The 18,004-nt window shown below is 38.1% G+C and overlaps 1 protein-coding gene across 1 annotated transcript; it reads left to right on the top strand.

The window, feature by feature from the left end:
- The first annotated feature begins 1,492 nt into the window (after positions 1 to 1,492).
- LOC129422918 (uncharacterized) lies at positions 1,493 to 17,775 on the top strand. The gene is made up of 3 exons (XM_073856605.1): positions 1,493 to 1,743; positions 10,652 to 10,870; positions 16,493 to 17,775. The coding sequence occupies exons 2-3, from the start codon at positions 10,783 to 10,785 to the stop codon at positions 17,440 to 17,442; spliced, it is 1,038 nt and encodes a 345-aa protein (XP_073712706.1). The 5' UTR covers positions 1,493 to 1,743; positions 10,652 to 10,782; the 3' UTR covers positions 17,443 to 17,775.
- Positions 17,776 to 18,004: the final 229 nt, after the last annotated feature.

Below are 18,004 nucleotides of genomic sequence, written 5' to 3' on the forward strand. Positions count from 1 at the left end.
GCTACGCAGCCACGAGCGCGCGCTCCGTGATGGCGAGGGTAACGGAATGCGTGATCGGATTTTAATTCCTCTCGCGTCAATCATATCATTGTCACAAGGCGATCAGTTCGCGACTTTGTAGTGTTTGTCCAGAGAAGATTTGTTACGTCCGGGTGGATACTCTGTTACTCAGAGAAGAGCTGCTGTGGGGTTATTACCGTAGTTCACATCAAGTCACTGCTTCTAATGGAGACACCGCAGTGGGAGATGTAGTGCAACAGTTTAATATTAAACTACGGATGAGAAAATGACCCATCAAAGTGCCCAGGTTAGGAAAAGAGGAAAGATGAGGAGAAATTACAGAGGATACAAGTATGTACACTTCTATATGAAATATATATGAAGTATAATACATTATTATCTTGCTTGGTTATACATAGAGCAGTATTATTTATTTTTACTGTCCAACTAGCTTATGTAACATTGACTACCCATCCAAATGTTTTAGGATCACTTTCACTTAATAATATTTTTCTAAATATAATAGCAAATTCATTAAAACGGTGGAATAACAAAAAGGAACATAATAAAGTCAATACTATGACTGAAAACAGTCAAAAATAAATAAAAACAGAAACACTTACTGTTGGTACATTTTTTATAATAGTTTATAAATGTATAGGAATTAAATTTGTTAGTTTTAATAGGCCTTAGTTAATAATGCAAAGCCTAATAAGGTAAAAAAAATATTTACTTACTTAAACACTGTTTATATATTTTCAAGTATTATTATACATTAAAAACTATTTTAAAGAAATATTGTACTTTTTTGAACGTTAAAATAGCTCTGCGGCCCTCTGATGAAATGTCAGTCTCAGAAATGGCCCCAAGCCAGTTTGAGTTTGAGACCCCTGTTTTAAAGTATCAAACAAAATTTTAATTAAACTTGAAAATTATGTCTGACCCACCCAATTTCTCCCTTCATATTGGCATTTACAACGCCATGACATTTAAAATGACAGTATATCTTTGCTTATTAAATTGAAACAAAACATAAGCGCCGTTACAACAAAATTCAAACCCAAAAATACTCAAACATAAAACAGATAGTCTCTATTAGGATAACAATCGGATATAGCGTTTAAATTGTCTAACTATTTTGGGCAAAACCTCTGTTGCAAACCTCCATTTTCCTGAATAAAAATAATTTTTACTTTGAAATTGATGCGCTGTCTTTTTGAAATGCCAGTACACTGCAAATAATTATTTTCAAGAAAACATTTTCTTAGTATTTTTGTCTTGTTTTCAGTTAAAATATCTAAAAATTCTTAAATTAAGATACTTTTTCTTGATGAGCAAAACGACCCTAGGAAATAAGTCTAGTTTTTAGACAAAAATATCAAATTTAAGTGATTTTGTGCATAAAACAAGCAAAAAACTCTGCCATCATTCTTTTCACACTCCATCACGGTAGGTGGCGGTATTCACCTTTAAAGTTGATTCGCAACCCGACATTAAACTGAAAGAGGAAGAGTGTTTCGAATCTCATGAAGCAGTGAGTGTTCAAACGCGGGCATAACTAAAGTCTGATTAAACCATCTTTAATTATTTATTTGGTTTGTCAGCAGGATTTATTAATACGCTAACTGTTAGCAGTGAGGTGAAGTTTTCTTACCCGGACTCTCGGTTGTCTCTGGAGCAGGGATCCATTGTCCGGACAGCGTCATAAACATCTCCTGATTCATACAGTTGTGAGACTTTGAGGTAATGTCCACCATATAGTACCAATATTATTCAATGTTTTTCATGTATTATGAATCGGTGTACTGTGAAGAGGACACAAAACATAGTTGTGCACTATTCAGACAACTTTAAAACTAACCGCGAACTGCATCTGTATTAATACATTTTATTTTAGTTATTATTTATCTTAATATTTAGTAACGTTAGGGGAGAGCGGGGCACAAAGTAACGATATTTGGCTTTAGCTCTATCATTCAAAAAATATTTAAGTTATATTAATATTTTTTACATAATCAACAAACACATCTCTGCTACAAATGAACACTTAAAGTTTGTTTGTGTGATCGTTATCGTACATTACACTAAAAGTGACAGGAGTGCAATCGTTACCCCATATGTGGGGTTCATTGTAACAAACTAAAAACTGTAGAAAATTTTGTTTAAATAATTCAATCAAATTCTGTCTATATACTAAAGGTGGATATTGTTTCTATATCTGCCTATAATAGATAGATATCTATACATTCATTCATCCATCCATGATCATTCATCTAACCGTCCTTGTGTTATGCATCAATGAATGTAAATAGATTTTTTGAAAGGGCTGCACAAATTAAGACCAAAAAATCATAATAGAGTTATTTCCCCTGATATTGTATTTACAGTTATCATTTTGATGAATAGTATTTACATTGTTTTCATTTCATTATCATTGTAAACCTGTGACAACTAACCGCGCTGTGTAAACATTTTTCATTTCCAGCTATCAGTTACTATCAGTTGCTGACATGTTTCAAAATAATGTTATTTTTAGGTAACAAAACAGTGATTTAAATAATATAAGGTTGGATTTGGTGACTTATACACACCCAACTAAGAAATGGAAAAAATAAGATGAAGAAATTGACTTCCTCCAAAACACTCTTTGTTTAATATCTTAAAGCTACACTGTGTAGTTTTTTTAGTTAATTCTTAGCAAAAACCCATGTGTTCTTTCAAACATATGTGCTCATTCATGTGTACACTGCAAAAAATGATTTTCAAGAAAAAAAATTATTTGTATTTTTGTTTTGTCTTCAGTAAAAATATCTAAAAATTCTTAAATAAAGATGCCTTTTCTTGATGAGCAAAATGACCCAAGAAAATAAGTCTAGTTTTTAGACCAAAAATATCAAACTTAAGTGATTTTGTGGATAAAACAAGCAAAAAATCTGCCAATGGGAAGAGAGCAGGAACAGTAAATGCAGCTGAACGAATACACTGCGTGTTTTAAAGTAAAAAAATAAATAACGAAATTGGGCTGTCAACGAATATTCTAAATTCGAATATATATTCGACTAGTTAAAAAAAATGAATTTCGAATATGAAAATTAATATTCGAATAAATTATTCTTATTTTTTTAAAGCCCGCGGTAGTAGAGGCGTGGCTGTCTGCTTTGTGAGTGGGCGCACAAAAAGTTGTGGGCGCTGTTAAAAGTTGACGCGTCTTGCATGGAAGTTGGCAGAAAGTCGACCGCAGCAGAGAAAGGGATTTTAACCCCCAAAAATCTAAAAAGCTATGTCTGGAAGTACTTTGGATTTTGGTCGGTAGGAGGTAAAATTGTTGAGCCTGCATATTAATTCGTTTGTCACTTCAACTTTTAATGCTTATTCCTGTTCTGTACACACACTTCAGTAATTTACGGGACTGACAATCACATTCTACAACCGCATTAACTCCCGCAAACTGCATTGACAACCGCGTTTACAGAAACTTTGCATAGTGTGTAGCCTACATAACCGAACTGAACAACTAGTTAATAAAGTATTTAAACATGCATCATGGCCATGACAGGTCTCTCTTCTGAAAAAATAAATTATTACAAGGGGGAAAGTCTTCTGTATGTGCGGTACAGAGAATGACAGAGCAGAGGCACAAGCGTTTGCTGCTCAGTGTTGCCAGATCTTGCACTAAAATAACAGCGAACAAGAAAAATCCAATAATAAACCAAAATAAGTCCAAACGCTTTACCTGAAAGATCAAAATATTGGGACTGGCACCTTCACATTTTAACAACACCAAAAACTTGATCGCTTCATGAGCCAAAAGCTATAAACGGTTAAGCGCTAAAATGGTATGCGATTACAAAAAAGACGAAGACCTGGCAACACTGCAAGAGGGCGCGCAGCCTCACAAATGCGTACACAACGACGCGACGGAGGTTTATTGCAAAACATAATGTGGTTAAATTATTTTCATCAAAGCTGTGAGTGATAAGCACGTGAGACGGCAGACCGCTGCTATGGTTATCTCCGTGTCAATCATCACATTTTCACATTTAAATGCGGTTGTCACTCCTGAAAGTTTGCAGCGTGTACGAGACCACAATGTGTGTGGAATTCCAGCTAAACAGTCACGTCCTAACACTTACTTTGCATCGCCCGCCACAAGCTATTTAACGGATAAATTAATTTCTTTCATTTGTAAGGACATGAGACCGATCAGTTTTGTCAAGCAATGTAACCGAGTAGGGATGGGACGGTTAGAAAATTTCATATCATGATTATAGTGACCAAAGTTATCACGGTTATCAGTATTATCATGGTTTTCTTAAATTGAGATGGAAATGTTCAAAAAGAACTGATACACACACTGAAAACATTTTAACAAGTTTTATTTTTGAAAATCAGCAAACAACAAATACAATTAGCAGCTATATGCACTTTTTAAAGCATAAACATTAAATCAGTGGTGTCCAGCCATTTTTGTGTGGCAATCTACTTTTAAAATGATTAAGCTGACAAGACCTACCTGCTAAAAAACATTTTTTAACAAAACACTGTTACATTTTTTAATAACACTTTAAATGTGTGTTAGGAGGACTATCTCTTCGTTGAATTTAGGGCTGTCATCATTACTCCATTCTTTTTGAGGAGTTAAAAAAATCCTTGAGTACATGCTGAGTCCTTATAGCGGAATAGCGGAGATGCGGTTTTGATGAAATAAACTGACAACATTATCAGAAGCATCTCTCTCTCGTTCGGTTGGTCGATCGATCGCGCGCACATACACCTTACGTGTGGATCAACTCCAGCATGTATGTGCATCCAAATTTCGGAAGTTAGACGACTCCGCTGCAGCGGGCAGGCATAATATTTATAAAAACACACTTGAGAAGAAATGCGCAACAACTCAAAAAGACTTCTAAGACCATAATGCCAATTTGGCGCTTTGCTTTCCGAAGCTCGTGGAGGCGTGGAGCAGCATACACAGTTATTAACTTATAGGTGATCTACCTGCATTGCATTTTCGATCGACTGGTTGTACTGGACACCCCTGCATTAAATTAACATTAACATGGAGCCCTGAGATGTATGAACCTGTTTTAATGAACAGTAGCTTAAATAAGAACATCAAATGCACACATAAGCAACGCATTAAAACACAGTGCACCTGTTACTGCATCCGCCACGCCTTCTCGCACAAAAACTAATGTTGCATGCGAGCGCCTGCGTCAAGCTGATTCTGGCTGGACAGGATTGACCGCGAGTTTTCAAAATCACGGTAATCAAACACGGTTGTAATGATAATTAAATTTTAAACGATATTACTAACCGTCAGGACATTTTATCATGGTTAATCGTGAAACCGGTAATCGTCCCATCCCCATAACCGAGGAACCATATCACTTTGATGTCTCTTGATTTACTTGTTTTGTGTATATAATATACGTTGTCAAATATGTTTAAACTTAAATAGACTACCTGTAGAAGTAGTTATGTCTCTTTATATTAATTTGTCCTGTTATTGACGTAATGCGTCGTTAAACGTCGTTAACGTCGTTGAAAAAATGGGCAACCAGATATTCGAATAGTTCGAATATTCGTGGGGTTTTTTAGGGAGAATATTCAAACGTCATTTTTGAGCAATTTTGACAGCCCTATAACGAAACGCAATATGTGGAGGCCGTTGTTGAATCTGTCTAACTAGAATTAGTCTAACTTATGTGTGGGAAACACTGTATGATATGAAAAATATCTTACGTAAGCCTGTGGTTAAAGTATAAAAGTGGAACTCTTTAACAACTCTTTAACAAACTCTTTAACAAATGATCATAATCAGGGCTTGACATTAACTTTTTTGCCTACCAGCCAAAGCAGCTAGTTGTTTTTCAAAGTTACTAGCCACTCAGCATTTTCACCGGCCACATTTTTGTTGCTGGTAAAATAAATTTTATATGATTAAACTTGACTTTGGCATCCTAAAATGACTTTAATTCGAGCAAATTTACTTGCTAAATTAGATTGCAGACTGAATTTCAAATGCAGTCTGACTACCCAAATTAAGACAACATTTATTAGCTGGTATATAGCTGGTATATCAGTAGATCATATCATATATTTAGGTGCATGAAAAACATGCGCGAACCTCTCAGCTGGCGGGTTTCCTTTGATTTCGTGTGCGTTCAGGTATGGGCTGAATTTCTGTCCGTTCTTGCCCTGATAGTGCGCACGCAATTTATATCTCTTCAATCACTTCCATGCAATTGTTTTATCTTTCCCGAAGTGTGTATGCGCTCAGACTGCGTCCTCTTGTGCATTCGCAAATCCATCAGCTCTCGCGCGCTCTCTGGAAGGTGACGCTTTGCTCCGCAACGCCCCGCTGATCACGTGCGCGTCTCTCAACAAACGGTTGCGCAGACCGGTTGCGCATTTCGTATTGTTTATCATTTCGCATAACTTTTAAGAAAACTACAATTAAAAAATTATATTCAATCTGCCAAAGTGGCTAGTGGAATTGGCTGTCTTAAGGGCGATTTATAGTCGTGCATAGGTCCTACGCCGTAGCTACGGTGTAGGCTATCCGTAGCCTGTGCGTAGCTCTGCGTAGCCTGACACGCACCTCACAAAATTTTTAACAGCGCGTCAGATCTACGCGGACGGCAAGCGCTGTGATTGGTCCAGCAGAACCCCTCCCGTCATGTAAAAAAACTGTGTCATAGGTATTTCTGTTTGTGACGGTGAAAACAAAGATGAGCCAAGTTGTGGAGTGATTTAACTCAAACTGCATCAAAAGTCGCTGTTTATTTACTTTCATCATTGCTGGTCTTCTCAAATGATACACAACAAGTTGCTGTTTCTTCTTCGTTTGTGGGTTAACTTGCTTAGCTTCTTCTTCTGTGACTTTTTCTGCTGCTACTGTGGTTACACGCGTGGTTACTGCCTACCAGCGGTCTGCGGGGGTGTTTGAACGCCGACGCGGACGACGACGCAAAAGTATAAATGAAAACAGCGGTGGAACCTACATCGTCGCGGCTACGCCGTAGGACCTACGCACGACTATAAATAGCCCTTTACCCGCCACAGCCGAAATCTACCCGCATTTGGCGGGTGTTCATGTCAAGCCCTGGTCATAGTACCATAAATTAAAATATTATAATTCACTTACTGTCCGCAAAAATGAGCCATGGTTTGTGCTCTCTGGAAGAGAAAAGCCCACTTGCATATCAATGAGTGCGTTTACATCCACAGTCTTACGCCGATTATGCTTAATAAACTGATAACACCTGGGGTCATGTAAACGCGTAAATCGTTTTTCTTTAACCGGGGAAACCCCATAAACGGCGTACGCAAAAACCGATCGGCACAGGTAGTTTTTTTGCTCATTACGCCAATTTCGCGTGGCATGTAAACACCTTAACCGGCTTTCTCACGGTTTTGTCCATGTGCGCATTTCTCCGCGTATGAAAGATAAACGTCACACGCGGAAGTAAGCGCAAAGTAACGCATTAAAGTCTCTGCTTGACTAAAGCAGTTGGCAGAGAAACTGTTAAAATAGCAGCTCATGTTACATTTACAGGTTCTGCAGACACGAGAACAGATACAACAGTACAGCTTAAGACAGATATGCCGTTGACTTTTTGAATGACTATTGCGTACTATAGGCGGTGACGTCACTGCCTGCGAGAAAACTGATAATTCTTCAATTCCCTTGTAAACGCAGTGGTCTGCATAGCCGGCTTATTGATTTGCATGTAAACGCATGAAAACAGTTTTCTGTAATAAGCAGATTTTTGATAGTTATCCGCTTATTCTGTGCATGTAAACGTACTCATTGTTCAGTTTTTGGTCTGTAAGTTACAACTTTCGGCGGGGGCAAAAGATTATGTTGCTGTTCATGAAACAGCATCTCGAATGCACACCAAAAGTTACCAGTGCTTTTGTAAGTGACGACAACGATGTGTGAACGATTGTGTTAACGACCGTATAGCTGCCTTGTTGTTAGCATCGCTGGAGGACGTTGCATCGAATGCTTTACAAAAACGGTGCTGTACTAAAAGGTAAATTATAGTTCGCCTCAAAGTTTTTTATATGTGTATTTATTTAATGTGTATTATTTCTTCCCCAAGCTCATAAAATAAATTTGGGTCGCACATAAATTGACAGGGTTGGTCGGAAACCGGAACCAAACACATTTTTTATGCCTCACATAGGTTTATGGTTCATAGGGTTACTGTCTACAGGGAGGACAATGATCTTGTTCTTAACATTTGATAAAACAAATTAACTCATTCTGCCTTTAACCATCAAGAGGATTGAGGTGGAGCAGAGTGACAGCTATACGTTCCTGGTGACTTTATATCTCTTTAGTATTGAAGGCCGCACTTAAAGGTCAACCCCTAATTCATGTCTATATAGGACGTGTTGAGAGTATCCTCACCAGTGTTTTCACAGTGTGGTATGGTAACACCACCCAGGTTGAGAGGAAATCATTGCAACAGGTCATTTAAATTGCTGAGGGGGTTATCGGCTCTAACCCTCCCCTCCATGGACACTATATACACCCAGCGCTGTAAAAGAAAAGCACAGAGCATCGTTAAGGACAAACACTACCCAGCCTATGCTTTGTTTAAATGGGTGGACACAGTCTATAACCTGAGGCATTGTAGGTTATTTATTACAATGTGTATTTATCTAAATTAGAAATTAAACACCGGTTCTGCATCTCTTTCTCTTGTATTTCTTTTAAAGGTCGCATTCTTTCTGATCCTATTTTTTAAACCATAGTTGGTGTGTAATGTTGCTATAATAGCACAAATAATACCTGTAAAATGATGAAGCTCAAAGTTCAATGCAGGGCTCAAAATTAAATTTTTTTTAATTGGTAGCACTGGTGCTCCCAACTTTAAAGAGTTAGGAGCACCAGCAAAAATTTAGGCGCATCCATCTAAAAATTTAAAAGCACCACAACTACAATGTAAATGTTAATAGATTTATTTTATTAAAAATAAAACACCACCACCGGGCTTTACACATCCTATGGCCAGCATTTAAAATTTGGCCTTCTATTTTATTTTATTTTATTTTTTGCTGCATAAATTCCTAAATTAATACCCAAATGCTGTTGAAATAGTATAGCAGCAATAATAATTTAACAATTACAGGTAACATGATTAAGATTACATAGAAAATCTAGCAAACACGTAAAACACTGATTAATTGTGACATTACAAAAGTGACCCTAATATAGAAGGCTATATGTATTGGTATTGATAACTGCATTACCAGGATGCTATTACTACCAGGCAATGTTTTAAAAACTACAACAAAAACATACCATCACCATTGTCATTTTCCACATCAACATGGACAACAAGGATGTTTGTCGAATGTCCATTCACCAGCGCATGCGCACATACACCATCAAACACACTTTGACAGACAGGTCGGTGTCTCCATCAATAATAAACACATTTGTCATGAGACGTCTTGTGTTTTTGGCACTTTCTCCATGTTTAAGCAAGGTACGTCTGGCGCTTAAAATGTTTTGATTCCGCCATTAACGCCGTTTTACAGGATTTACAGTAAACACAGTAAGTTACATTTTCATAGCGGAGACACTCGAAATCTTTAAGCCGCTCTCTCTGAAAGGTTTAACGTCAACTCGTATTATCCAGTGGTGGAGTTACATTTGAATCCGGATCGTCGTCAAAAAATACAGTTATAACCTTGGCTGTAATCGGCTCGCGACGCGTTCGTCTTTTCACATTTCCGCGCTTCACGGCAACAAGGAATGACTGACGCTCATATTAGCCAATCTGCGGTCTTCATTAAACGCAAGAACTTAATGGTGAAATTTGATTGGTTATGTATCGTTGGAGAGATCACTGAACCTGGGACAGCGCCAGCATGCAGAATCACTATCAACTCGGGTCACAACAAAATAAGCAGTCGCACAAATGCTCCCAAATATATTTTAAGGTCGCACAGATTAAATTTTGGTCGCAATTTCGAGCCCTGCAATGCCAGGCGATATATTTTCTTTAACAGAATTCGCCTTTCAAAGCCTACAGCAAACGCCCGGTTTGGACTACAGTTCTCTACTTCCTGGTTAAATGAAGTCAAAGCAAGAGTTTTTGACTAAACTCCGCTCATAAGAATACATCAGTCGCCAGCTAAGCTCAAATGGCTTTGCTAAGCTAAACTGCTGTTGAATCACAACACGCTAAACAAGCGTCAAAAGTAAATAAAATAATGTAAATGTGTTTTTGTAATCTGTGTGGGTCCTGATTCATTTTCAGTGCAGGAAACCCCTGCTGCAATAATACGATGATGTCGTCATCATTTCACTTTGACGTGCAACTAACTTCTATCCAAAAACTTAATCCCCCAATTCGAATAAAATGAACATTTTATCAAAATGTTTATTCTAATTAATTGAAAAAAAAAGTAAAATCACCCAGGTCTAAAACAAACATTCAGATCTGTTATTAATGCGTGAGAAAACAAGTGAATCATTACACCCCTATAACATAACAGTCAATCTTAGCATAACACGAGGGTCAAAGTTAGAAATAAGCCCATTATCTGTTATAAATAAAACATTAAAATGTCTGAAACAGATGGTGAATGTTTCACTGACATTAAATGCCTTTTCTTTTATCTCTAGTTCACACCCATAGAGTGAAAGTGATTGAGATCTTCAGTGAAGCTCCTCCTACAACAATCCACCAATAAATGCTGGAGTCAAACACACAGAGAAATCACTCCATGTGTGACAACTGAAATCTTCATGACATAATGTTGATGCCGGTGAAAGAGGAGCTTGAGAAGATGACAGATCCACAACCATGCAGAATAAAGGAAGAAGATACTGAGGAACGAATAGGTTGGTGTCTATTTTTCAATCTTTATTATTGGTTGAGAAATAATCATAAAAACATTGAGAAACATGAGGGGAAAATAAACTAAAATCCATGAGATGATAACTTTCTGCATCTATAATAGATTCAGTAGAATTAGATTGAAACATCAGGTAAAGAGTTTTATCCAAAGCAACCTTCAGTGGATTGAATGACTGTGATCTCCATGCAATGCTCTACTACAGTTAAACCTCATGTTGACTTGGTAAATAAATGACTTGGTTTATTAAGACTATCTCTCTCTCTTAAAAATATAGTATTTTTGTCACCTTTTTGATCCCCCCACCTTGTGTGATTCTGGAGTCTGAACTTAGTTTTAGTAGTCATGTCAAAGCAATAACTAAATCAGCATATTATCATCTCAAAAATATCGCAAGAATTAGATGCTTTGTTTCCAGGCAAGACTTAGAGAAACTTGTGCATGCTTTCATCACCAGTAGGGTGGATTATTGTAACGGCCTCCTCACTGGCCTTCCCAAAAAGACAATTAGACAACTCCAGCTCATTCAGAACGCTGCTGCCAGGATTCTGAGCAGAACCAGAAAATATGAACATATCACACCAGTCCTCAGGTCGCTACACTGGCTCCCAGTTACATTTAGGATTGATTTTAAAGTATTATTAATGGTATATAAATCGCTCAGTGGACTAGGACCTCAATACATTGCTGATATGCTCATTGAATATAAACCCAACAGATCACTCAGATCATTAGGATCACATCAGCTAGAAATACAAAGGGTTTACTCAAAGCGAGGAGAGTCAACTTTTAGCTGTTATGCCAATCGCAGCTGGAACCAGCTTCCAGAAGAGATCAGATGTGCTCCAACAGTACTCACATTCAAATCCAGACTCAAAACACATCTGTTTAGCTATGCATTTGGGTGATTCTCACGAAACCATTGAAACACCACGGCACTAATGATTTTAGCTATAAAATGTGTAATATAGTAACATTAAAAAGCATCAGAATTAACACAATACTGTGTTCTACCTTGCACAATGTGTGATTTCAACATAGGAATGTATAATTTGTCCATTTTATCTCATTTTCTGCTGAAATTCTCATTACCGCAATGCGTCCGGCTGTGTTTGAACATGCGTTATGCTGTAATTTAAACATATTAAAACAAAAATATTTAGAAAAAAAATAAATGGATGATTTGCTAGACTACTTTAGATGACAGAAAAATAATTTACTGAATATTCATGTATAATAATAATGAAGAAAAATTAGGAAATTGATGTGTCCATGCCTGATGTTCTCATCCTCCGCAACACTTTTTGAGAACAGTTTAAGCACACATACAGAATTTTAATAAAGTTTGATTTTGAGTGACCAAGCAGATGGACCAGTTACTTCAAGATGGCTACCAGGTAAGATCATCTCTTTATATCTTTCCAGTTAAATTTGAAATATTCTCTTGTCAGAATGCTTACACAACATTTTGATTATCATTACCGAAACAGGTAGTTTTCTACATTTCGAAAATTGTTTGATTTACAATTTTTTATGAAAATTTTCTTTATTAAAGTCTAATTATATGCACTGAATAAAAAATGAGCAAAGCCTTCGTGGCTTCTCTATTTTTAGCAAAACATACTGGGGTACCTCATCCTCCGCAACACCATTCTCATATACCGCAACCATTTAATAGCAGTTGCGGTAAAGAGAACTTCTGTTTCGGAAATGAGAATTTAAGCATATTGTTTATTACATTTAAATATCTCTTATGAATTTAATATAAATTTAAAATGTAATAACTGTTGATATTTTGCTTTATGATGCTTCATTGTAGACAGTCAGCAAGTGAGAAAAAAGCTTAAGCAAAGGCCAGGTTGACAAAGTTCAGGGAGAAACTTAACAGCACCCCAGAATGGCTAGAGGAGTACAGAAGGAAGGAGAGAGAGAGGTTAGGTTTGGAGATGTTACTAGCAGGTGTAATTAGCAAAAAACACACTACAGTGTTAGGAAATGTACATGACAAACACACAACGCAACAAGTCTATACTATATGATGATGTGTACATTCATTTTTTCTCCCATGTTGTGAGACATGCTAATTTAATGTTATGCTTTCTTTCCACTTTCAGGTATCAAAAACAACCTAGCGATGGCACGCCACACATCTAGGCGCTGCAACATCAGTTGGATCACAAGATCCACAAAGTTGGATCCCATGCGTGCCAGCATCTCAGCTACCTGCGACCGCACAACGCGCGCTGTCTGCAGCGTCAGATTGCTGCCTGGGGGCGAGGGACAAAGGGAGACTAAAGGCGGCACCTCCTTTCTGCGCCAGAGAGGATGGCCTAAAAGCGCCCGGCGCTGTGACAGAAAGCGGGTTGCTGCGCAATTCATTAGGACTGTGCGTTAACCCTTTCCGCCTCTGCTGTCTTCGCAGCATGTGGGTCGTGTTCGAGAGTGGGGGGGGGGGCGTTTTTTATACGCGTAAGTGAGGAAGGGCCCTGGGGCGAGCAAAACAAAAACAAATGAGGATAAAAATTCTCTGTTTTTGAGCGGCTTCGTTCCGGATGGCAGTCCCCCAGGACCCAGTTTCTTGCATCATATACTGGAGGATTTGTGCCAGGGACTCTTGTGATGCACCACCGGTTCTGGTCCATGAGACACAGGGTGGTGAGGTAGGAAGTGGCTCATAGCCTTAGAGCTCTTCACCGCTTCCGAGAAATGCTCCGTGATTGTGCCCACCGTGTCACCAAACAGGCCGGATGGAGAAACAGGCGTGACTGTGCATGGCCACCATGAGTGGTCTTCTTGGCCCTTAGCGTGAAATCCGTAACCATTCTCAGATCCCTGAAGGTATTTAGATCCGTGCTGCCCTCATCCAGAGCCTTAAGCACCTGCGCCTAAAAGATCTGTAGGACCGCCATAGTGTGCAATGCAGACAGAGCCTCTCTCGGCGCGGGTATGCTTTTTCGGACAGGTGTGCTGTCATGAGGCTTCACTACCCTCAAAGCTGCGCCACACCATCCAAGGAAGTGGACAAGGGGCAGAGGTGAGCAGCCACAGCGTCCTTGATGGGGGAATACACAGGTAGCCTACCTAAGAAAAAAAATGGGGGGAGGGGTAGCCCACGCTTTGGTGACTTTCCTCCGAGCATCAGCGGGGCGGCCTGAGTGAAGAAAACACAAGTCAAGCTTGCTTCTCTGGGGTTCTTGTGGGGTGCTCCACTCAATCTCCAAGTCCTGCACGGCTTTGAAGAGAATGCTCACCAGTTCCTTGTAGAAGGATGGCTGTGTGTCTGATGCACCACGTGGAGCCTGGTCCCAGTCTCCATCCAACGCTGTCAGAGACATCTCATCTTCCTCCGCCGGAAACCCAAAGGAAACAGACCTGGCGGCTCCCGGTTCAGGACACAGGCTCTCGGTGACAAACTGAACCGGTTGAGCGAGGGGAGGACGACCACCAGCGGCTCTTTGCCGGCAGTGGGACACTGCAGTAAGAAACCTCCAAGGGCGATGTTGAGCCGGGTCCTGAGCACCTTCATCAGGAGATCCTCACAATAAGGGACACCCTGAGCCAACAATTGCCGCCTTTGGGTGTTGAAGCCCCAAGCAGAGCACACAGAGCTCGTGTGAATTGGGTGGGTCGATCAGACCTCCGCACTACAAGCAGATTTGCGACATCCCGGGAGGGCTGCTTACATTTCAACCTGAATTCAATTTTGCTGCCTATGAAGTCTGTCCTAAAGCATTTCTCGGAGCTGCCATTATGCAGCCAAAGTCATTGTCTCATAAGGCAGCGAGGGAACAAGTCAGCTGTCTAAACTTTCGGATACAGCCTCTCTCTCTCTCTCTCTCTCTCTCTCTCTCTCTCTCTCTCTCTCTCTCTCTCTCTCCCTCTCTCTCTCTCTCTCATCACAAAATATACATTATGGTAAGAGGTCATAAGACCAAATCATATCCAGCAAGGAAATTTTTTTCATCTTATTTACACAAATGTTTTGTGATATCCAGCTGAGATTAGCTGGCCATTTCTCAATCCGATGGCTGCAGCCTTCAGAGCTCGCATTTGTAGGCAGCATATGTCATCAAGACCATCTTATTTCAGTATGTTAAATGCATAAATGGGGACGTTAATATGACACAAAGGAATATTAATATAAGCCTTCCTGTTCTCATGTTTTTTCTTTAATATTTTTTTCAAAGACTACATAATAAAACAGTTTTGAACTTGAACGCATGATGCTGTAAATATTATCAGACTTTTAACTTTAAAATTTGTTTTAAAAAAAAATCTCAGGCTAGTATACGTATTCTCATTACCGAAATAATTAACCTCATTTCCGAAACCTATGTATCATTACCGCAACAGATGCTTATTAAATGTTAATTTCATTAATAGAAGCATAATACTTTTAATTTAAATGCATGTGCAGAATCTCCAAATTATGTTCTTTCAGGTTTGTCATGTCATTTTGAAAATGTGTCAGGTTTCTTTGAAATATATAAAAAAAATAGTTGTAAATTGTGGAAGGTGTTGCGGTATATGAGCTAAATAAAACAAAATAAAAAAAAACGTTAAATTTAAAATAAATATTATTTCAGAATTTCAATTTACTGTGCATGACTATTAATAATCAATTTTTAAAAATGTGAAAATATATTAGCTTTTCTAACAGTGTTGATGTTTTCTGGCTGTTGCGGTGGTGAGATTTTTTAGGACTTACTTTTGAAATTATGTTACAAAAAGTGTTAAATGATAAGTAAACTTTTTAAAATTAATGTTCCCATATACTTCAGACTTTGTTTCTAATGTCTGGTGGAAAAAAAGTACATTTAAGCAATTTTTACATTTTCATGCTTGACATTTTTCAAACCAAGTTTTCGTGAGAATCACCCATTTACTGAATGAGCACTATGCTGCGTCCAAACTGAGTGCACTATATTTTATATGTATATTTTAATACTTTTTATTTCTCTTGTTTTTATTCTTATTTTTAACTGTTTTATACTTTAATTCAAGTTTTATTATTTTTCACACATTTTTATTAAAATCACATTTATTTTGTTTTAATTGAAATTTTAAATTCATGTATCTTTGATTTTTGTGTCTCTTATTTCTACATACTTATTTTCTCTTATACATTGTTTTCTCATTTCTATGTAAAGCACTTTGAATGACCTCTGTGCATGAAATGTGCTATACATATAAACTTGCCTTACCTTGTGTTGCACTTGCCAAAAATGACCAGCCTGCAGAAAATAGTTTATAACCAGGGTCTTCAAATGTCTCAGACAGAAGAGAGAAAAGGAAGAGATGCACATTGTGTCCCCCAAAAGATGTCCAAACAAGCACTGTCTGTTTTAAATGCAAAGCACCCATTAACAAGGCACATGAAATAGGCTATTGTCATTCATGTGCATACGTTCAGTAAATGCATTAGATGCATGTATCATTTACATGAAGGGTTTTGAACACAGCACAAGAGTTATACTACAAGAGCAGAAATTGATAATAGAAATGACATAATGTACTTCACATTAAAAATAACATGAATACATGACATCTCAAATGTGTTTTGTCATTCTGGTTTATCAATATGAACTATTTACTGTCTTCATTTTAGATATGATTGAAGTGAAAGAGGAGAGTCAAGCTGAAGTGGATGAGAAACATCCGATTGTAAAAATAAACCATAATGTTTCACAGAAAGAAACTCTGAAGACAGAAGACATAAAGTGTGAAAATAGTTTCAGTGAAGATGAACGCCCTGCAGATCACAAGAGGACTCACAGTGAAGAGAAACCTTTCACATGTCAACAGTGTGGAAAGAGTTTCGGAAGAAAAGTTAACCTTAAAACACACATGATGATTCACACTGGAGAGAAACCTTACACATGTCAACAGTGTGGAAAGAGTTTCTCTATTGAAAGTTACCTTAAAATACATGCAAGAAGTCACACCGGAGAGAAACCACACGTCTGCCATCACTGTCAAAAGAGTTTTACATCTGCATGTAACCTTAAGATACACATGAGTTCTCACACTTTAGAGAAACCTTACACATGTCAGCAGTGTGGAAAGAGTTTCGGAACCAAACCTCACCTTAACGCACACTCGAGGAATCACACCAGAGAGAAACTACATCGCTGCCATCTCTGTGAAATTAGTTTTACAAGTGCATGTAACCTTAAGAAACATTTGAGAATTCACACTGGAGAGAAACCTTACACTTGTCAACAATGTGGAAAGAGTTTTGGAACCAAAGATAACCTTAACGCACACATGATGATTCACACCGGAGAGAAACCACATCCGTGCCATCACTGTGAAAAGAGTTTTATAACTACATCTAAACTTAAGAGACACATGAGGACTCACACTGAGAAACCTTACACTTGTCAACAGTGTGGAAAGAGTTTCTCTGTTGAAAGTTACCTTAAGGTACATGCAAAGATTCACACTGGAGAGAAACCTTACCTGTGTTTTCAGTGTGGAAAGTGTTTCCGTATGGAGCATCACCTTAAGAGACACATGATGATTCACAGCGAAAAGAAACCTCACACATGTCTTTAGTGTGAAAAGAGTTTCATAGATAAACGTGGACTTGAGACTCACATGAGAAGTCACACTGAAGAGAAACCTTACAAACTTGAAAAAAAACGTGTCAAAAGTGTGGAAAGAGTTTTAAAATGAAACGTGACCTTAATAGACACATGAGAATTCACACCAGAGAGAAACCGTTCACTTCATCACTATGGAAAGAGTTTCAAAGCCAAAGCTACCCTTAAAATACATGCAAGATTTCACACTCAGTAGAAACCATTCATGTGTCAACAGTGTGTATATGGCAACAACATTTAGAAATCAGCTGAGGTCTTATTAATAAAACTGTCTGGAGGATCCTTACTTAAAGTCTACATTTGTTTGTTTAGCTTTATTTGTCCCCCGTGGGGCAATTTGGTTTACAGCAGCAGTTACATACAACATACAAAACATATAATAATACAGTATGTTTACAGTATGTTTTTCTCAATCATTTAAAAAACCAATAGCTCTTGGGATCATAGACTTTTTGAATTTGTTGGTCTTACAACGTGGGACATTATAGCGGCGCCCAGAATTTAACATTAAAAAC

Source organism: Misgurnus anguillicaudatus, chromosome 19 (assembly GCF_027580225.2).
Source record: "Misgurnus anguillicaudatus chromosome 19, ASM2758022v2, whole genome shotgun sequence".
Taxonomy (NCBI): domain Eukaryota; kingdom Metazoa; phylum Chordata; class Actinopteri; order Cypriniformes; family Cobitidae; genus Misgurnus; species Misgurnus anguillicaudatus.